Below are 15,185 nucleotides of genomic sequence, written 5' to 3'. Positions count from 1 at the left end.
TACTAGGCGCTTCAGTCTGGAACCGCGTGACCGCTACGGTCGCAGGTTCGAATCCTGCCTCGGGCATGGATGTGTGTGATGTCCTTAGGTTAGTTAGGTTTAAGTAGTTCTAAGTTCTAGGGGACTGATGACCACAGATGTTAAATCCCATAGTGCTCAGAGCCATTTGAACCATCACGTATGAAATCAGCATACATTGCACCATTTAGATTGCCATCGATAAAATGAGGGCTAATTATCTTTCCCCCCATAATGCCGCACCATACATTAACCCGCCAAGGTCGTTGATGTTCCACTTGTCGCCGCCATCGTGGATTCTCCGTTGCCCAGTAGTGCATATTATACCGGTTTACGTTACCGCTGTTGGTGAATGACGCTTCGTCGCTAAATAGAACGCGTGCAAACAATCTGTCATTGTCCCGTAATTTCTCTTGTGCCCAGTGGCAGAAATGTACACGACGTTCAAAGTCATCGGCATGCAATTCCTGTTGCATACAAATATGGTACGGGTGCAATCGATGTTGATGTAGGATTCTCAACATCGACGTTTTTGAGATTCCCGATTCTCGCACAATTTGTCTGCTACTGATGTGCGGATTAGCCGCGACAGCAGCTGAAACACCTACTTGGGCATCATCATTTGTTGCAGGTCGTGGTTGACGTTTCACATGTGGCTGAACGCTTCCTGTTTCCTTAAATAACGTAACTATCCGGCAAACGGACCGGACACTTGGATGAAGCAAATACTGTCCGCACTGGCAGAATGTTACGTGATACCACGTACTTAAACGTTTGTGACTATTACAGTGCCATCTATCACAAAGCGAAAAAAGTGGCGCAACTAAGACATTCATATTGCTTTAAGTACTTCACGAATATGTAATAAAAATGGGGGTTCCTATTTAGAAAAGAAACGCAGTTGATATCCGTTTGACCTATGGCAGCGCCATCTAGCGGGCCCACCATAGCGCCATCTGGTTTCCCCCTTAAAGCTAGATGAGTTTCGTTCTTTGTAGTTTCTTCGTTTGATGCTTATTTCGTGAGATATTTGGCCCGGTCACTATCAATGGACCACCCTGTATATAGGAAACAAGTGCAGCTTCGTTGTGGTCTCATAACTTTAAGGTCTAGCCCCTATTTACCTATGTGCACTTAAACTACAGGAAAGTAAGGCACAAGTGCAACTAGTTTTTCTTCTTGTTTTCCAGCGAGAGTGGGCAGCCGGCAGCTGCAGGCGCTGGCGCCGGAAGATCGCGCGGCAGCCATCACGAGCCTGGCGGATCTGCTGATGAGCAAGCAGCAGCGCGTGCTCGACGCCAACAACGCGGACCTCGCAGAGGCCACCAAGAGCGGGCTGGCCAAGCCGCTGCTGTCACGGCTGTCGCTCACGCCCGCCAAGATCAAAGGGCTCGCCGCTGGTGAGTGGGCTACCTGTGTCAGCGCTCTGCTGTCATCTCGAATGTCCACGGCTAACACCGACTATATCACTGTGTCGGGTTTTTCTCTGTACTAACGTTCTCTCGCTACATGTATTGAAACTCATTTGTTTGTCTCTGACGTACACGCCGCCATGCAAAGCTGGTTGATAAAGCAGGCCTCTACTGCTCGAACGCATCACGCCTGTCATGCAGAGTAGCCTACATACTGGGGCCCGGAAACCTGTTTGTTGCCCTTGACATGTAGGTTGCCCGTCAAAGCAGGTTAATTTTTTGACAGGCTGATACTGTTCCCACACAACATGTCTTTCCTAGTGGGTAGGCTAGAAGAAACACGATTTTGACCATTCCTCTACATTTATTGGAGTTAGGAAGTTATAAAACCACTAATACTCGCAGGTCTTGCTGTTTCTCTGCTAAATTTAGTTGAAATCAATCCCAGAGTTTTGGAGGAGATCACGGATACACACACAGACACCACACACATACACCAAATACACTCTGCATTATATAGACAACAGATTATGTGATTGCAGGACAGTGACTGGAAGCTATCACATCCATAACCTTTCTCAGAGTATGCATATAGATCGACTTAAAGCGCAACGACAACATTAAACTAATTGCAGGTAAAGCAGGTGACAGACTGAGATTCTTGGAAGACTCCTTAGTAAGTGCAATGCACCCACAAAAGGGGTAGCTTACAAAACAATCGTTTGAGAAATATTTCAACACAACTCGTCAATCTGGGTTCCATACCAGATAGGATAGATAGAGAAAATAGAGAAGAGCAGCGCCTTTTGTGACAGGTTCATTTACTAACCTCAAAAGCATCACGAAGACGAACAGCGAACTCCAGTAGCAGGCGTTGTGAATCACGGTGTGGTTTAATGTTAATGTTCTGAGAACGAACCTTTCTTTAAGAACCAACGAATATATAGCTTACTCCTACATGAAGATAAAATTAGAGTCCAGCTCACACAGTGGCTTAACAACAGTTGTTCTCCCGCGAAAGATTCACGACTGGAACAGAAAAAAGGAGAAGTGACAGCAGCACACAAAGAACCCTCCACCACTGGCGTAGTATAGATGCAGAAGTAGATGTATGTTTTTGAAAATTGTTTTTGCGTGTTCAGTAATGTTTTTGGCAAGATACTGCTCTCCTAGTCCTTCATGGAGGTATCTAGTGCTAGTCCATCTGTGGGTTCCTGCCATTTGTTCTGTAGGCACTGTAAGTTTTTAATTTGGTGCCACAGGTTGTACACCACCCCAGGACGTCACTCTATATAGGATTGTTGGCTTTTTTGTACCTTTATAAGGCTTTAGCTTTGTAACAGTTTTTACTGCCCAAGAGAGATGTCAGTGCGTTCATTTACTGAACAGAAAAGACATATAAAACACTTACGTGTTCTGTGTCCTCACTAAAGTATTGTTTAGAAATTAGTCACTCTACAGTGTAATTCCGAAAAGACCCACATTCCCCGTCACTTATAGCTTACACATCATTCCTCTATGTTCCTTCGATTGCAGACTATCAACAGCTTTAATCACTTGGAGTCACACGTTCCTTACTCCATTTCTATACTCCTTTGTTCCTAACTGTTAGTCTCTGACTTATTCAAATTTTCATTTTTATACATTCGATGTCTACAAAATTTCGCATCAATTTTCTGTTTCTTTTACTCCTCTAACTTATGTTAGACTGATGTTACACAGACATTAATCTCTCTGTGCATTGCACAAATACAACAGAAAATATACAAGTATATCACTTACATACATAAAAATTTACATGTTGTAGATAATATAGAATGCCAGCAAAAATTAGGGTCTCCGTCTAACAAGAACTACATGCTGCCCACACGTATTCGCTACTTCTAACTGAAACAAAAATTAATACAGATACAAAACGAAACCAAATAACATAACCCATACTTCAAAAATAGTTTTTGGATCATGAGTCAGCCTCCATCCCTAGGATATATTGCAGCAAATATTTCCCAAGTCTAGCACAAACCCAGTCATCTAAACTCCACAAAAGCAGTAGCGTACCACCTATACTTTTCTTTTACAGCAGTGCATGAAACGATTAGGAAGAAAATATGCCACAGACCATAGCCTAAATTCTAAGAAGCTAATCACAAACCAGGAAAACACAGTTTGTAACGACAATATTTTTGTTTTTATCTGTTCCTTGAATTTGTTGAAGTAATTATGTATTACAAAATTTGAAGTGCATGATTTTTCACTCACAGTGCCTTGCAGAGAGTGTGACAGAACACTGTCCACGATATCTTTACCTTTTCTGATCGCTTCCTTCCTTGAAATTTTCCAATTCTGTTGGTCTTTAATGATGTTCAGTATGTCAAGAATTTCTAAGACAGGAGAAAACACGAAGATGTGTTACATCTTTTCAGAAATTATGAAGGCGACAAGCGAGCTACTACATTTCTATTTCAAATATGTGGCCTCAGTCTTTAAAAATTTTAAGTCCGATAGTGCTCAGAGCCATCTGAACCATTTTAACAAGTACTCCACGTTTCAGTTCAGTGAGTAAACATTGAAATCAAGAACCGCGAACGACAGTTCTAAAGCATTAATGGAAAAAGTCAAATATTTGATTGGTCAACGGTTATTTTTTCTCCGCACCCCCACCCCTCCACCCCCACCCCCACCCCCTTCGCAGTACTGGCATTTACATAAAGCATACACCTTCACATTTCATAATACGGTTAGATCACAACATATGACAAACAGTCGCGAAACTCTATGGGACAAAATAATGGAACCTTTTGACAGCTGCAGCGATGCTAGCAATCAAAGTGGCCAGCACGTAGTAACAGAAGAACTCATGGCATAAAACGAGAAATTTTTAATGCTTTTACTTACATATTTCTTATTTCTCAAATACGAATAGGAAAGTGTAGTTAAACTAATATCCCAACTGCGGCTAATATTAACATAAAATAAAATCCAAGTCCAATTCAACACGCTGATGGAAGAAAATTGCAACATCAAAAAATAATTGATGAACTGAAATGAAAACCGGGAATACATTTGTGTAGGTGACATTAAGTGATTAAAACTGCAAGATCATAGGTTAATGTAACTGCAGGATAAGCCATTGCAAATGTGAAATGCTGGTACATTAATAACCAGTGTAACCGACAGAATGTTGAATACAAACACGCAAACGTACATGCATTGTGTTGTACAGGTACCGGTTGTTAGTTTGTGGGATGGACTTCCATGACTGTTGCACTAGAGAGACGCTAAATGCTGATTGTGGATGATGTTGCAGTTGTCGTTCAATGATTTCCCCTAGGTGCTCGACTGGAGACAGATCTGGTGAGCGAGCAGGCGAAGGCAACATGTCGACACTCTGTAGAGCATATTTGGTTACAACAGCACAGCAGTTCATTTTGTACATATCACTGTCGAACACCTTGCAAGAAATAACAATTATAATACACCAAAGTTCTATTTCAACTGCTAGAGAATTGACTAATTTTCGAATAGGCGATCAAAAATACCAATGTGACCTAGAGTGGCGTTGGGGGAAGGGGGAGGGGGGCAAGCAGGTGCACAGGCACCTGAAAGGGGTTTGCTAGCCCGTGGCCATTACTAAATAAAATTCAAATGCATGTTTTCAAATCTGCATCTGTTATTTTGAACGAAACGTGAGCACTGGAAGGGATCACTGCACCTGCTTGATTGTTTTTAAAAAAACATATACATGTATCGTTAGTGGATAAATTAATACAAAATACCACGTCCTGCATACAAGTCATGGTCGGTACATCAAACATTGTAGAGCCACAAATATTATTATTTGTAATTAAAACTGATATTACCATGCAAATCAGTCAGTTACATCTCCACATGTGCAGGTATTTAAGAACGACACTCTCGTGAAAAATCAGCGCCATTTTTCAAAATTTTGCTGATCTTGTATACAAGAAAGTATATGCAGTATCGGCTGTGCAGATGTGAGACGTCAATCGAGAGAGACACGACTCATGACAGTAATGATGGCATTTGTGTTGAAAGCTGCACACAAAACAGTGAACTTGATAGTATTAGCAACAGTGACAGAGACGAAGTCCAGTGGTGGTTCACACAAAATTATGCCAATGTGCAACAATGTGGTGGCCCACATCCTTTCGGCTTATCAATTGTAGTAATCGTTACTAAGTTGAGTGTTTCAATTTTACACATATAAATTGAACCGTTTAAATATATTTAAATTTTATAAGGAATAGTTTAACATTGCGAGGAATAAAATGGAAAGAACTGTTAATGGCGGGAAACGAACCCAGGTCCGCAAATTACTAGTCTATGCTTTAGACCACTCACCCATGTTGGAGTTAAAACAAGGTATTTAAAAAATCTGCGCTTGCCCCATACGATATGTGCAATTTCAAAGAAAAATACTGATATTTTGAATTCAGTAATCTGTGAGAAATGATTAATTCCAGATCCAACATTTGTTCAGATTATGAACTACCATTTGTAAAACCCCATTTATATTCTGCTAAATTACTCGCCAGTGTCGTTTCTATTGTGTTTAGTACAATCTTGGAAAACATGTTGTATGCATCTGGTTGCAAAGAAATTCTTCTGTTGTATTACATTTTGTTTATTGTCTTTCTTATGTACCGTATGCATAAAGGCCACCTTCCACTCTTCTGGGAGTTTTTCTATTTTCCAGTTTTTCTCAACGATTAATTTTAGCTCTTTTTGTTTTTACTTCTAGCAGAGATCCTTTCAAAATTTCTGCTGTAATACAGTCTTCCCCCCAAGCTTTATAATGTTTTAATAACTTCTTGAACTCCTTTGACAGTTGAGGGAAAACCTTCTTCTAGGTTTTCATCGGTGTTAGAGTATTCGAAGTTATGGATTGGTTCTGAACAATTAAGGAGCTTTTCAAAATGATTTGCAAGTATTTCTAAATTTTTAGTTTCACAGAAGCCAAATTGGAGAGCCTTATCCAACGCCCCTCAGTTGTAAATTTACATTTGAATGACAACTACCTAACTTTTTAAATCTCACCTTCTCCCTCAAACACCTACTGGAAAAGGGCCTCATTAGCATATCACCTGCAGATCACATACAGAAAATACTTGCATGCTAAATTTTCTTGTATGGTCGCTTGTTTTACTACCATCTAGACTCTAACCTTTTGTTTTAAAAGTGTGGTAATCGTAACTAAATCTAATATACTACACTCCTGGAAACTGAAATAAGAACACCGTGAATTCATTGTCCCAGGAAGGGGAAACTTTATTGACACATTCCTGGGTCAGATACATCACATGATCACACTGACAGAACCACAGGCACATAGACACAGGCAACAGAGCATGCACAATGTCGGCACTAGTACAGTGTATATCCACCTTTCGCAGCAATGCAGGCTGCTATTCTCCCATGGAGACGATCGTAGAGATGCTGGATGGAGTCCTGTGGAACGGCTTGCCATGCCATTTCCACCTGGCGCCTCAGTTGGACCAGCGTTCGTGCTGGACGTGCAGACCGCGTGAGACGACGCTTCATCCAGTCCCAAACATGCTCAATGGGGGACAGATCCGGAGATCTTGCTGGCCAGAGCACGTTGGGTGGCACGGGATACATGCGGACGTGCATTGTCCTGTTGGAACAGCAAGTTCCCTTGCCGGTCTAGGAATGGTAGAACGATGGGTTCGATGACGGTTTGGATGTACCGTGCACTATTCAGTGTCCCCTCGACGATCACCAGTGGTGTACGGCCAGTGTAGGAGATCGCTCCCCACACCATGATGCCGGGTGTTGGCCCTGTGTGCCTCGGTCGTATGCAGTCCTGATTGTGGCGCTCACCTGCACGGCGCCAAACACGCATACGACCATCATTGGCACCAAGGCAGAAGCGACTCTCATCGCTGAAGACGACACGTCTCCATTCGTCCCTCCATTCACGCCTGTCGCGACACCACTGGAGGCGGGCTGCACGATGTTGGGGCGTGAGCGGAAGACGGCCTAACGGTGTGCGGGACCGTAGCCCAGCTTCATGGAGACGGTTGCGAATGGTCCTCGCCGATACCCCAAGAGCAACAGTGTCCCTAATTTGCTGGGAAGTGGCGGTGCGGTCCCCTACGGCACTGCGTAGGATCCTACGGTCTTGGCGTGCATCCGTGCGTCGCTGCGGTCCGGTCCCAGGTCGACGGGCACGTGCACCTTCCGCCGACCACTGGCGACAACATCGATGTACTGTGGAGACCTCACGCCCCACGTGTTGAGCAATTCGGCGGTACGTCCACCCGGCCTCCCGCATGCCCACTATACGCCCTCGCTCAAAGTCCGTCAACTGCACATACGGTTCACGTCCACGCTGTCGCGGCATGCTACCAGTGTTAAAGACTGCGATGGAGCTCCGTATGCCACGGCAAACTGGCTGACACTGACGGCGGCGGTGCACAAATGCTGCGCAGCTAGCTCCATTCGACGGCCAACACCGCGGTTCCTGGTGTGTCCGCTGTGCCGTGCGTGTGATCATTGCTTGTACAGCCCTCTCGCAGTGTCCGGAGCAAGTATGGTGGGTCTGACACACCGGTGTCAATGTGTTCTTTTTTCCATTTCCAGGAGTGTATTTTTACATATATAAACTGAACAGATAGTTTTAAATTCTGTAGTTAATAGTTTAACATTGTGAGAAGAAGAAATGAATAAAAAATTAACATTGGCGGGAGTAGAATCCAGGTCCACAAATTACCCTTTTATTGTTTTGGCCACTCATCCACAGTCTAGTCGTGACACTGAGGTTTTAAAAATACCTCATGCTCTACTCTTGCTCAGTATAATAAACGCAATATCAAATATCGTTGTGCCGCTTCTCTGAGCTGATTGTAGAGCGGCTGGCTGTCACGTTTTCGTCCGTTTTATTTGCTTACCAGCATAGGTTCGAAGAGAAATGGCAGTTTTACAGAGACTTCCGGCTCGCATTTGAAGAGAAATGCCGTAAGTTTAGGGCGATTTCCGGCTCGCTCTAGAAGAGAAATGGCATAACTTTAGTGCGATATTTACAGTGGGCTGTAGCGCACTAGCATATGATAACCCGCTGCCACTGACGAAATCGTGTCAGAAACTGAACATGTTTTAATGGTTAGGTCGACAAGGGATGAGACACATTTCGAATAGGTCTGTGGAGTAGAAAATAGGGCTTCAGCAGTATATAAGAAGCAGAAGCCTTCAGGCGAGGACATGTGCAAACACCGAAAAGATTGTCATGGGACTCAAAAGTAATCACTCTTTTGCTTCAGATGTGTTTGAGCGCATCTTAAAAAACGGGTAAAATTTCGAAAATGACTGGTTTGTAAAGCAAGCAAGTTTTGTGCTGCTTTACTTGCCAGTTCTTTTTCCGATGCGCAAATGTTTCTAATATGACTCTAGGCTATGGCTGGGAATTATCGGTACGTCCAAAAAGATAAAATAAAAAATGAGTGAACGTAGAAACAGCTCTGATCATAGAACGTCCTATTTAGAATGACGCATATTATAAAATGCTCTGAAAAGTAGTTCACCAATAGAAAATCTCTTAGATCGATACATTGTAAGAGGAGAGCAATATTGGACCGAAGTATATTGCATCGCTTAATCTAAGGGATTCTTTTTCTCTTGCAAAGAAGTTGAGCATTGAGAGGTGATAGTGACTTGGTCGGAGATTGTCGAAATGATTGTTTTGTCGGCGCCTTTTAGTTTTTGGTGAAGTTTGATCCAATTATGAAAAGCATTTAAGAAAAGTTGAGGCCTCGCAGGCCTCGCAACAAGGAAAAAATTGCAAGTTTCATTATCTATCGCAGTCTTCACAACGAATTCATTTAAATAGCTGGAGACTTTGTTAGTCGAACTATCTTAACGCAGATAAAACGCTGCAAATACTTTTTTCTGTAGATGCAACTCCCGATGACGCATCAACAAATTAAAACGTTTTTATACTGCATTACGATTCTGTTGATGAAGGAAATCAATACAGAATCAGAGCGCGTTTTCACGACATAGTCGACTATAACCAGAAGACTGGTCAGTCAATCGCTAAAATGATCTGCAATGAGCTGAACCGTTGAGGCTTACATCTTTCAGTCTGCCGTGGGTAGGGTCATGGCAATAGAAGTTATATAAGTGGCAACTATCAGGAAGCTCAAGCGGCTATATGGAAAGAAAATCCATTGGTAATTTCTTCACCCTGCGGTGAAAATTAAAGTCTTTGTAGCATCCATACTGCGGAGAGTATCATGGATATAGTCACTTTTTTAAAATTGTTTCAAATACATAGTTTTTTTCCATTCTAATGTCAAAAATTGGAAGTTTGGAAAGATCCTCTCTTCACTGGCTGTCGCAAAGGAAATGGTCTGAACGGATAAATGCTGTGCGTCTGCTTGCTAAATATTTACCAGGTTACAAACAGTAGTTGAGCTTGCATTTTAACTTTAACTAGACTGCAGAGGCACCTATTAAACTAAAGGGCATTCAGAAGTATTTGACATCATTCAATGTGTCTTGTTGTCTTCATTGTGGTACAATGTGTTTGCAATAAACATACGAAGTTTGTGCTTCTAGCACCGTAAGTCACAAAAATGTTGAAAGTGCCGATATTAAGAGTCTAATGCAAATTAAATAAATTAAGAAATAGTTGGTATACTATTTACGCAGAAAGTTACAAGGTAGCACCAAATATTCGAATACCACCTGACTTAAGCGTAACGATTCGCGGCACACAGTAACGGAAAGGCAATAGAAAATGCTTTGTAGATGAAACACAAGGCTAGATTCAATTCCGAGTCCAGAGGACAATTTTAAACGAAAAGTTTCCAATGTAGTTCTAAATATTGTTGTAGGAAATTAAACTATAAGGTATGCTGCCGTAGGCAGCATGATGGACACGTTTGGTTTCTTGTGGATCTATATAAGCTTAGACAATAGTACACTACTAGAGAACACAGAAGCCATGGCATCTCTGTATAGCGTAGAAGTTAATTAGAAATTTTGCGTTCAAAAAAAATTCACACATCTAATATGGATCTGTAACACTCCCCTCCGCGTCTTCTCAATGCTCTTCATAAGTGGAATTTTAATAACAAGTTTCTAAATACAGTGATAGACTTACTGACTTTCTGCACTTCGCCTATTACTGTCACCGAAACAAAACGCTCATTCAACTTTCTTGCAACAGCTAAGAATTGTTTGAGAAATACAATGAGACAAGGGCGACTTGTTGCACTAGCTGCAATCGCAATGGAATCAGAGTCATACCGCTCATGAGATGATACCGGTAGTATAAAAGTTCGCATCTAGGAAAGCTAGAAGGAATTTATAATTTTGTAAAGTATCGAACTATTTGTATACTTTTTTCCATTACAATTTTCTGACTTTATCCAAACAACTAAGGCTTAAAATAAAAAAAAGTGGGGGATGGCCTAGGAACGTTTACCCGGGGCCTGAAAATCCTAGCTGCCCTGGACGTGACGCAGCAGAGAATAAAACACTCTCACTTGCGAGTAAATCAGATGTTCCGTTAGCACTACAAATATCAGTACAATCTCTTAACTATGTCGGAGTTGAGACGGAATCCTCTGGAAAATTCAGGTTTCTACAAGTGGATTCGCTATCGTGGTACCTCACACGTCATGGTCATGGACCGTTTATTTCATATCAGCAGAGTCTACATGCCCGTATGTTGGAAGAGTGCTTCCAGTCTCTTACGTCTTCTGGGTGCAGACACCCTACCGTCCTTCTGAGGTCTTCCACTGAGTCACCTGCTATTACTTTCCAACTGATACTCACTTTTGGTCACAGTAGGTTGTTTGGAGTCGTGATCATGTGGAAAAGCACCCACTATCCAGAGGAACATCCACATTTCCTTAACATGGCAATGACTTTCAGAGACCGCTGTTGCTCGGTCCGTAACGGATATCCGACAGTTCGGTATTGTAGGAAGATATGGTAAAAAATTCAGACCAAGTAAAACGCACATATCGCAGTAAGGGGTGCCCAAGCAGTCCCATTAATACACAGTTTATACCCATTGGTGGGGGCTCAAACGTGTATTCTCGCTTGCAAGCGACAGTAAAGGTCGTGAATGACATCCAGCGATATATTATCCCAAGCACCTTGCATCTTTTGTTGCAATTCGACAATGGTTCTTGCACGCTCTAGAAAACGAGTAACTTCCCGCCTCACCATGTCCCATACGTGTTGAAACAGTGAGAGATCTGGTGACTTTGCTTGGCAGAACTCATAAGAACACGTTGCTTGGCAGCATTGTCCTGCTGAAAAAGCACAGCACCTTCATGTAGAAAAAACTGAGGTCTCATGCGGAAAATCGACTGTATAATGTAGTGGGAATTGGTTAATTTACCCTGTAGAAACACCAAATGTGACCACGAGTTGTAATTGATGGCCCGCCACACCATGAAGCCTGAGGTGGGTGATTACACTCCGAAATAGGCCGCTCACCATGTCCACACTGTACACGTGTACGTCCATCACCCGCATACAGACGGAACCTGCTTCATCACTGAAGACAGGCGAGTGCCAAACCAATCTCCAGTCGACTCTTTCCAGACACCTGAGTAGCCACACTAGGCGATGGGGTGGTGTCAGTGGTACATGGTCAGAGACACGTCTGATTTTAGTCCTGCTGTAAACATACGGTTCCCGATGTTCCTCCGTTCCCTGAATGATGTTCGATCGGCCACTGTTACAGATTTAAAGCATCAATTCTGATGTGCATCTGCACTACGCGAAAATCCAGAACCTGGTCTATGGGTGTGGGCATGTTCCAAATCACTGCTGAAAGCAGCCACATACCATCGATACATTGTGCCCAACACATGCAGCAACCCTCGAAACATCCATACATCTGCCCGCAGGCCAATAATGCTACCCGGTTCAAGTGGCTGCAGATGTTCCACACGAATACGTACTCATTGGCACGGCTTGGTTATGACCTTGAATGACACACTGTTCACTATTTAACTCCCCACAGTTAGGGCCTACATAGTCAAACAGAAGGAGCACAGACATGCCTCCAGAGTGCCGTCAGGTCACCGAGACCGTGATAAATGAATCACTAACACTCCAACCCCTCAGTACGCACATATTACACCTGGTGCCACTGAATACAGTGCTTGAGAGTGTTGCATTTTTTTATCGGCTATGTATGTCTCAGTCTTCAGGCATATTGGGAAAACAACAGATACCACATACATACATCGATCGGCCGGAACATTGTCTGTCAGAACATTACTATCGATAAAAGCCCGTCCGGGCAATAGTAGCGTCACCTGGCGAGGAATGACTGCTAGTCGGACACATGCACAGAGTGCGCAGTATCATAGAGCTTTCTGTCAGTTTGTAGAATGGGACCGAGGGCAGATCGTGATGGCCTAGAGTCTCAGCACGAGAATCTGGGAAACTGCACGACCTGTCGGGTGTTCGAGGAGCGCTGTGGTTAGTGTCTTCAACATGTGACGAAACCAAGGTGAAACCACGTCCAGACGTCGGGTTGTTGGGCTGTCACCCCTCATCACAGATGTCGTACGCCGTAGGCCGGACAGACTGGCAAAACAGGACAGGCAGCGAACTGTGGTGGAACTAACATCATACTTTAATGCTGGGCAGAGTACAAGGGTGTCTGAACACACAGTACACCAAACACTTCTAACGACAGGTCTCTGCTGCCAAAGACGACTGAAATGGTCACGTGACAATCAGCACTGTATGTTGGCGCAGTGACAGAGCGTTGCATGGTCTGATGAATCCCGACACCTTCTTCATCATGCCGACGGGAGGTCACGAATCCGTCGTATTCCAGGGGAATAGGTTCCTGACACCTATACTGCGCGACGGGGACAAGCTGCCGGCGTCTCTGTCATTCTATGAGGAAAATTCAAGTAAGCGCCCATGGGTCCAGTAGAGCTCGTGCAAGGCGCCATGAGGGCCAAGGAGTATTATACACTAGTTGCAGACCACATACACCCCTTCATGACGATCATGTTTCCGGACAGCAGTGGTATTTTTCAACAAGATAATGTACCATGTCACAAGACAAGGAGTGTGTTGGTTGGGTTCGAGGAACGGGAACGTAGTGGCGAGTTTCAATTGATGTGCTGCCTGCCCCCCCCCCCCCCAATTAGCCAGATCTAAACCCGATCTGTGATTGAACGTGAAGTCAGAGCTCATCAACCCCTCCTGACGTTTCGTCTCCGACTGCGGGAGACATCCTAGGAGGCAGTTCGCCGTTTTACCTCTGAGGATGTCTCCCGGCCTATCAGCCCGGAAGTTTTAAGGGAATCACCACCTTAATTATACACTGATCAGCCAGAACAATATGACCACTTACCTAATAGCCGGTATGTCACCCTTGGCAGAGATAACAGCGTCGACACGTCGTGGCATGGAAGAAATGAGGCGTAGGTAGATTGCCCGAGGGAGACAGTTTTATACTTCGACCACGGCCTATCAGCCCGGAAGTTTTAAGTGAAGACAATACCGGCCGTGAAAGCTTACATTGTATGATTAAGGTGGTGATTGCCAATAATCCCTTCAATCAGAAGAACACTAAGCTCGAACTCTTATGGAAATTGGCGAGATTCTGCGAGTAATGGGCCTAATGAATAATGGCACTAAATCCATGCTTTGTGGTATGAGTATTTTGTTCTGACGCGGTGGGTGCTAGGGTAGTCAATACAGTTGTGGTAACCAACCACTGTGTCCGGATGACGTTGTGGTTATAGGATCTGCTTAGCACGCAGGAGAGCTTGGTTCAAATCCCGCTCTGACACAAATTTCAACATGACCAATTGATATAATTCAATATCCACTGGCAGCTAATGTCTTAAATTGCTTTATGTCTTGATTCAGAGTGACTGCAGGATCAAAATGGTGTCTGTCCTTTCGGACATTTCCGAAAGAACAGACACAACAAACACCGACTATTAGCATTAGTTTGAAGCAGCGCCACTCTACTCAGCACTTGTCAAGTAGTCTAGACTGCATTGACACGTGACGGACTGCTCGACCGCCTCGCACTGTAACCGACAAGTGAGCGCGCCTCTGTTGTGCCGCAGGCCTGCGGCAGATCGCCGAGACGAGCCACCAGAACGTGAACCGCGTGCTGAGGCGCACGCGACTCGCCAACGGCCTGGAGCTCAAGCAGGTCACCGTCCCCATCGGCGTGCTGCTCGTCATCTTCGAGTCGCGGCCCGACTGCCTGCCACAGGTACGCTACTCATTCCGCGTCCAGCAGAGGTTTGACGCAGCAGGTATCGATTTTTTGGTACGGTTCTAGTTTCTGGGGTGCATAAGCTACATACATATTAGTTCACCATTACTGTTCTGTCTCTATGGGTGGCTCACATCGGCAGGGACTACGAATTATGACAAGGATCATGGTATCATCTAACACGTACCTTTGCAGTCAATTGAAAATTTAGGGATGAGCTACGGAAGACTCTAATAAGTGTTGATAAGAACATAATGCTAGTGAGTAACTGAAATTTGTGCTGTTCTGGAGACTTTTGTCGTTAGGGCCAAGGAAATACAATTCGATTTACACTTGACAGGATATACTCTGACGTGACAAAAGTCGTGAAATACCTCTTAATATTGTGTCGGATCTTCTGCCCAGCACAGTGCAGCAAATCGATGTGGGAAGGACTGAACAAGTCGTTGGAAGTCTCTTACAGAAATTCTGAGCCATGCCGCCTCTAAAAC

At 43.9% G+C, this 15,185-nt stretch overlaps 1 protein-coding gene across 1 annotated transcript in view; it reads left to right on the top strand.

The window, feature by feature from the left end:
* The window catches only part of LOC126248240 (delta-1-pyrroline-5-carboxylate synthase), a 204,232-nt gene that overhangs the window by 120,344 nt on the left and 68,703 nt on the right, over window positions 1-15,185 (top strand). The window contains exons 8-9 of the mRNA XM_049949084.1: window positions 1,209-1,418; window positions 14,540-14,691. Coding sequence (XP_049805041.1) covers window positions 1,209-1,418; window positions 14,540-14,691 — 362 coding nt within the window. The remainder of the gene's footprint in view (window positions 1-1,208; window positions 1,419-14,539; window positions 14,692-15,185) is intronic.

The sequence above is a fragment of the Schistocerca nitens genome, chromosome 1, assembly GCF_023898315.1.
Source record: "Schistocerca nitens isolate TAMUIC-IGC-003100 chromosome 1, iqSchNite1.1, whole genome shotgun sequence".
NCBI classification, from domain to species: Eukaryota; Metazoa; Arthropoda; class Insecta; order Orthoptera; family Acrididae; genus Schistocerca; species Schistocerca nitens.
The sequence above is the reverse complement of the archived record's forward strand: the minus strand, read 5'-3'. Positions and strand labels throughout refer to the sequence as shown.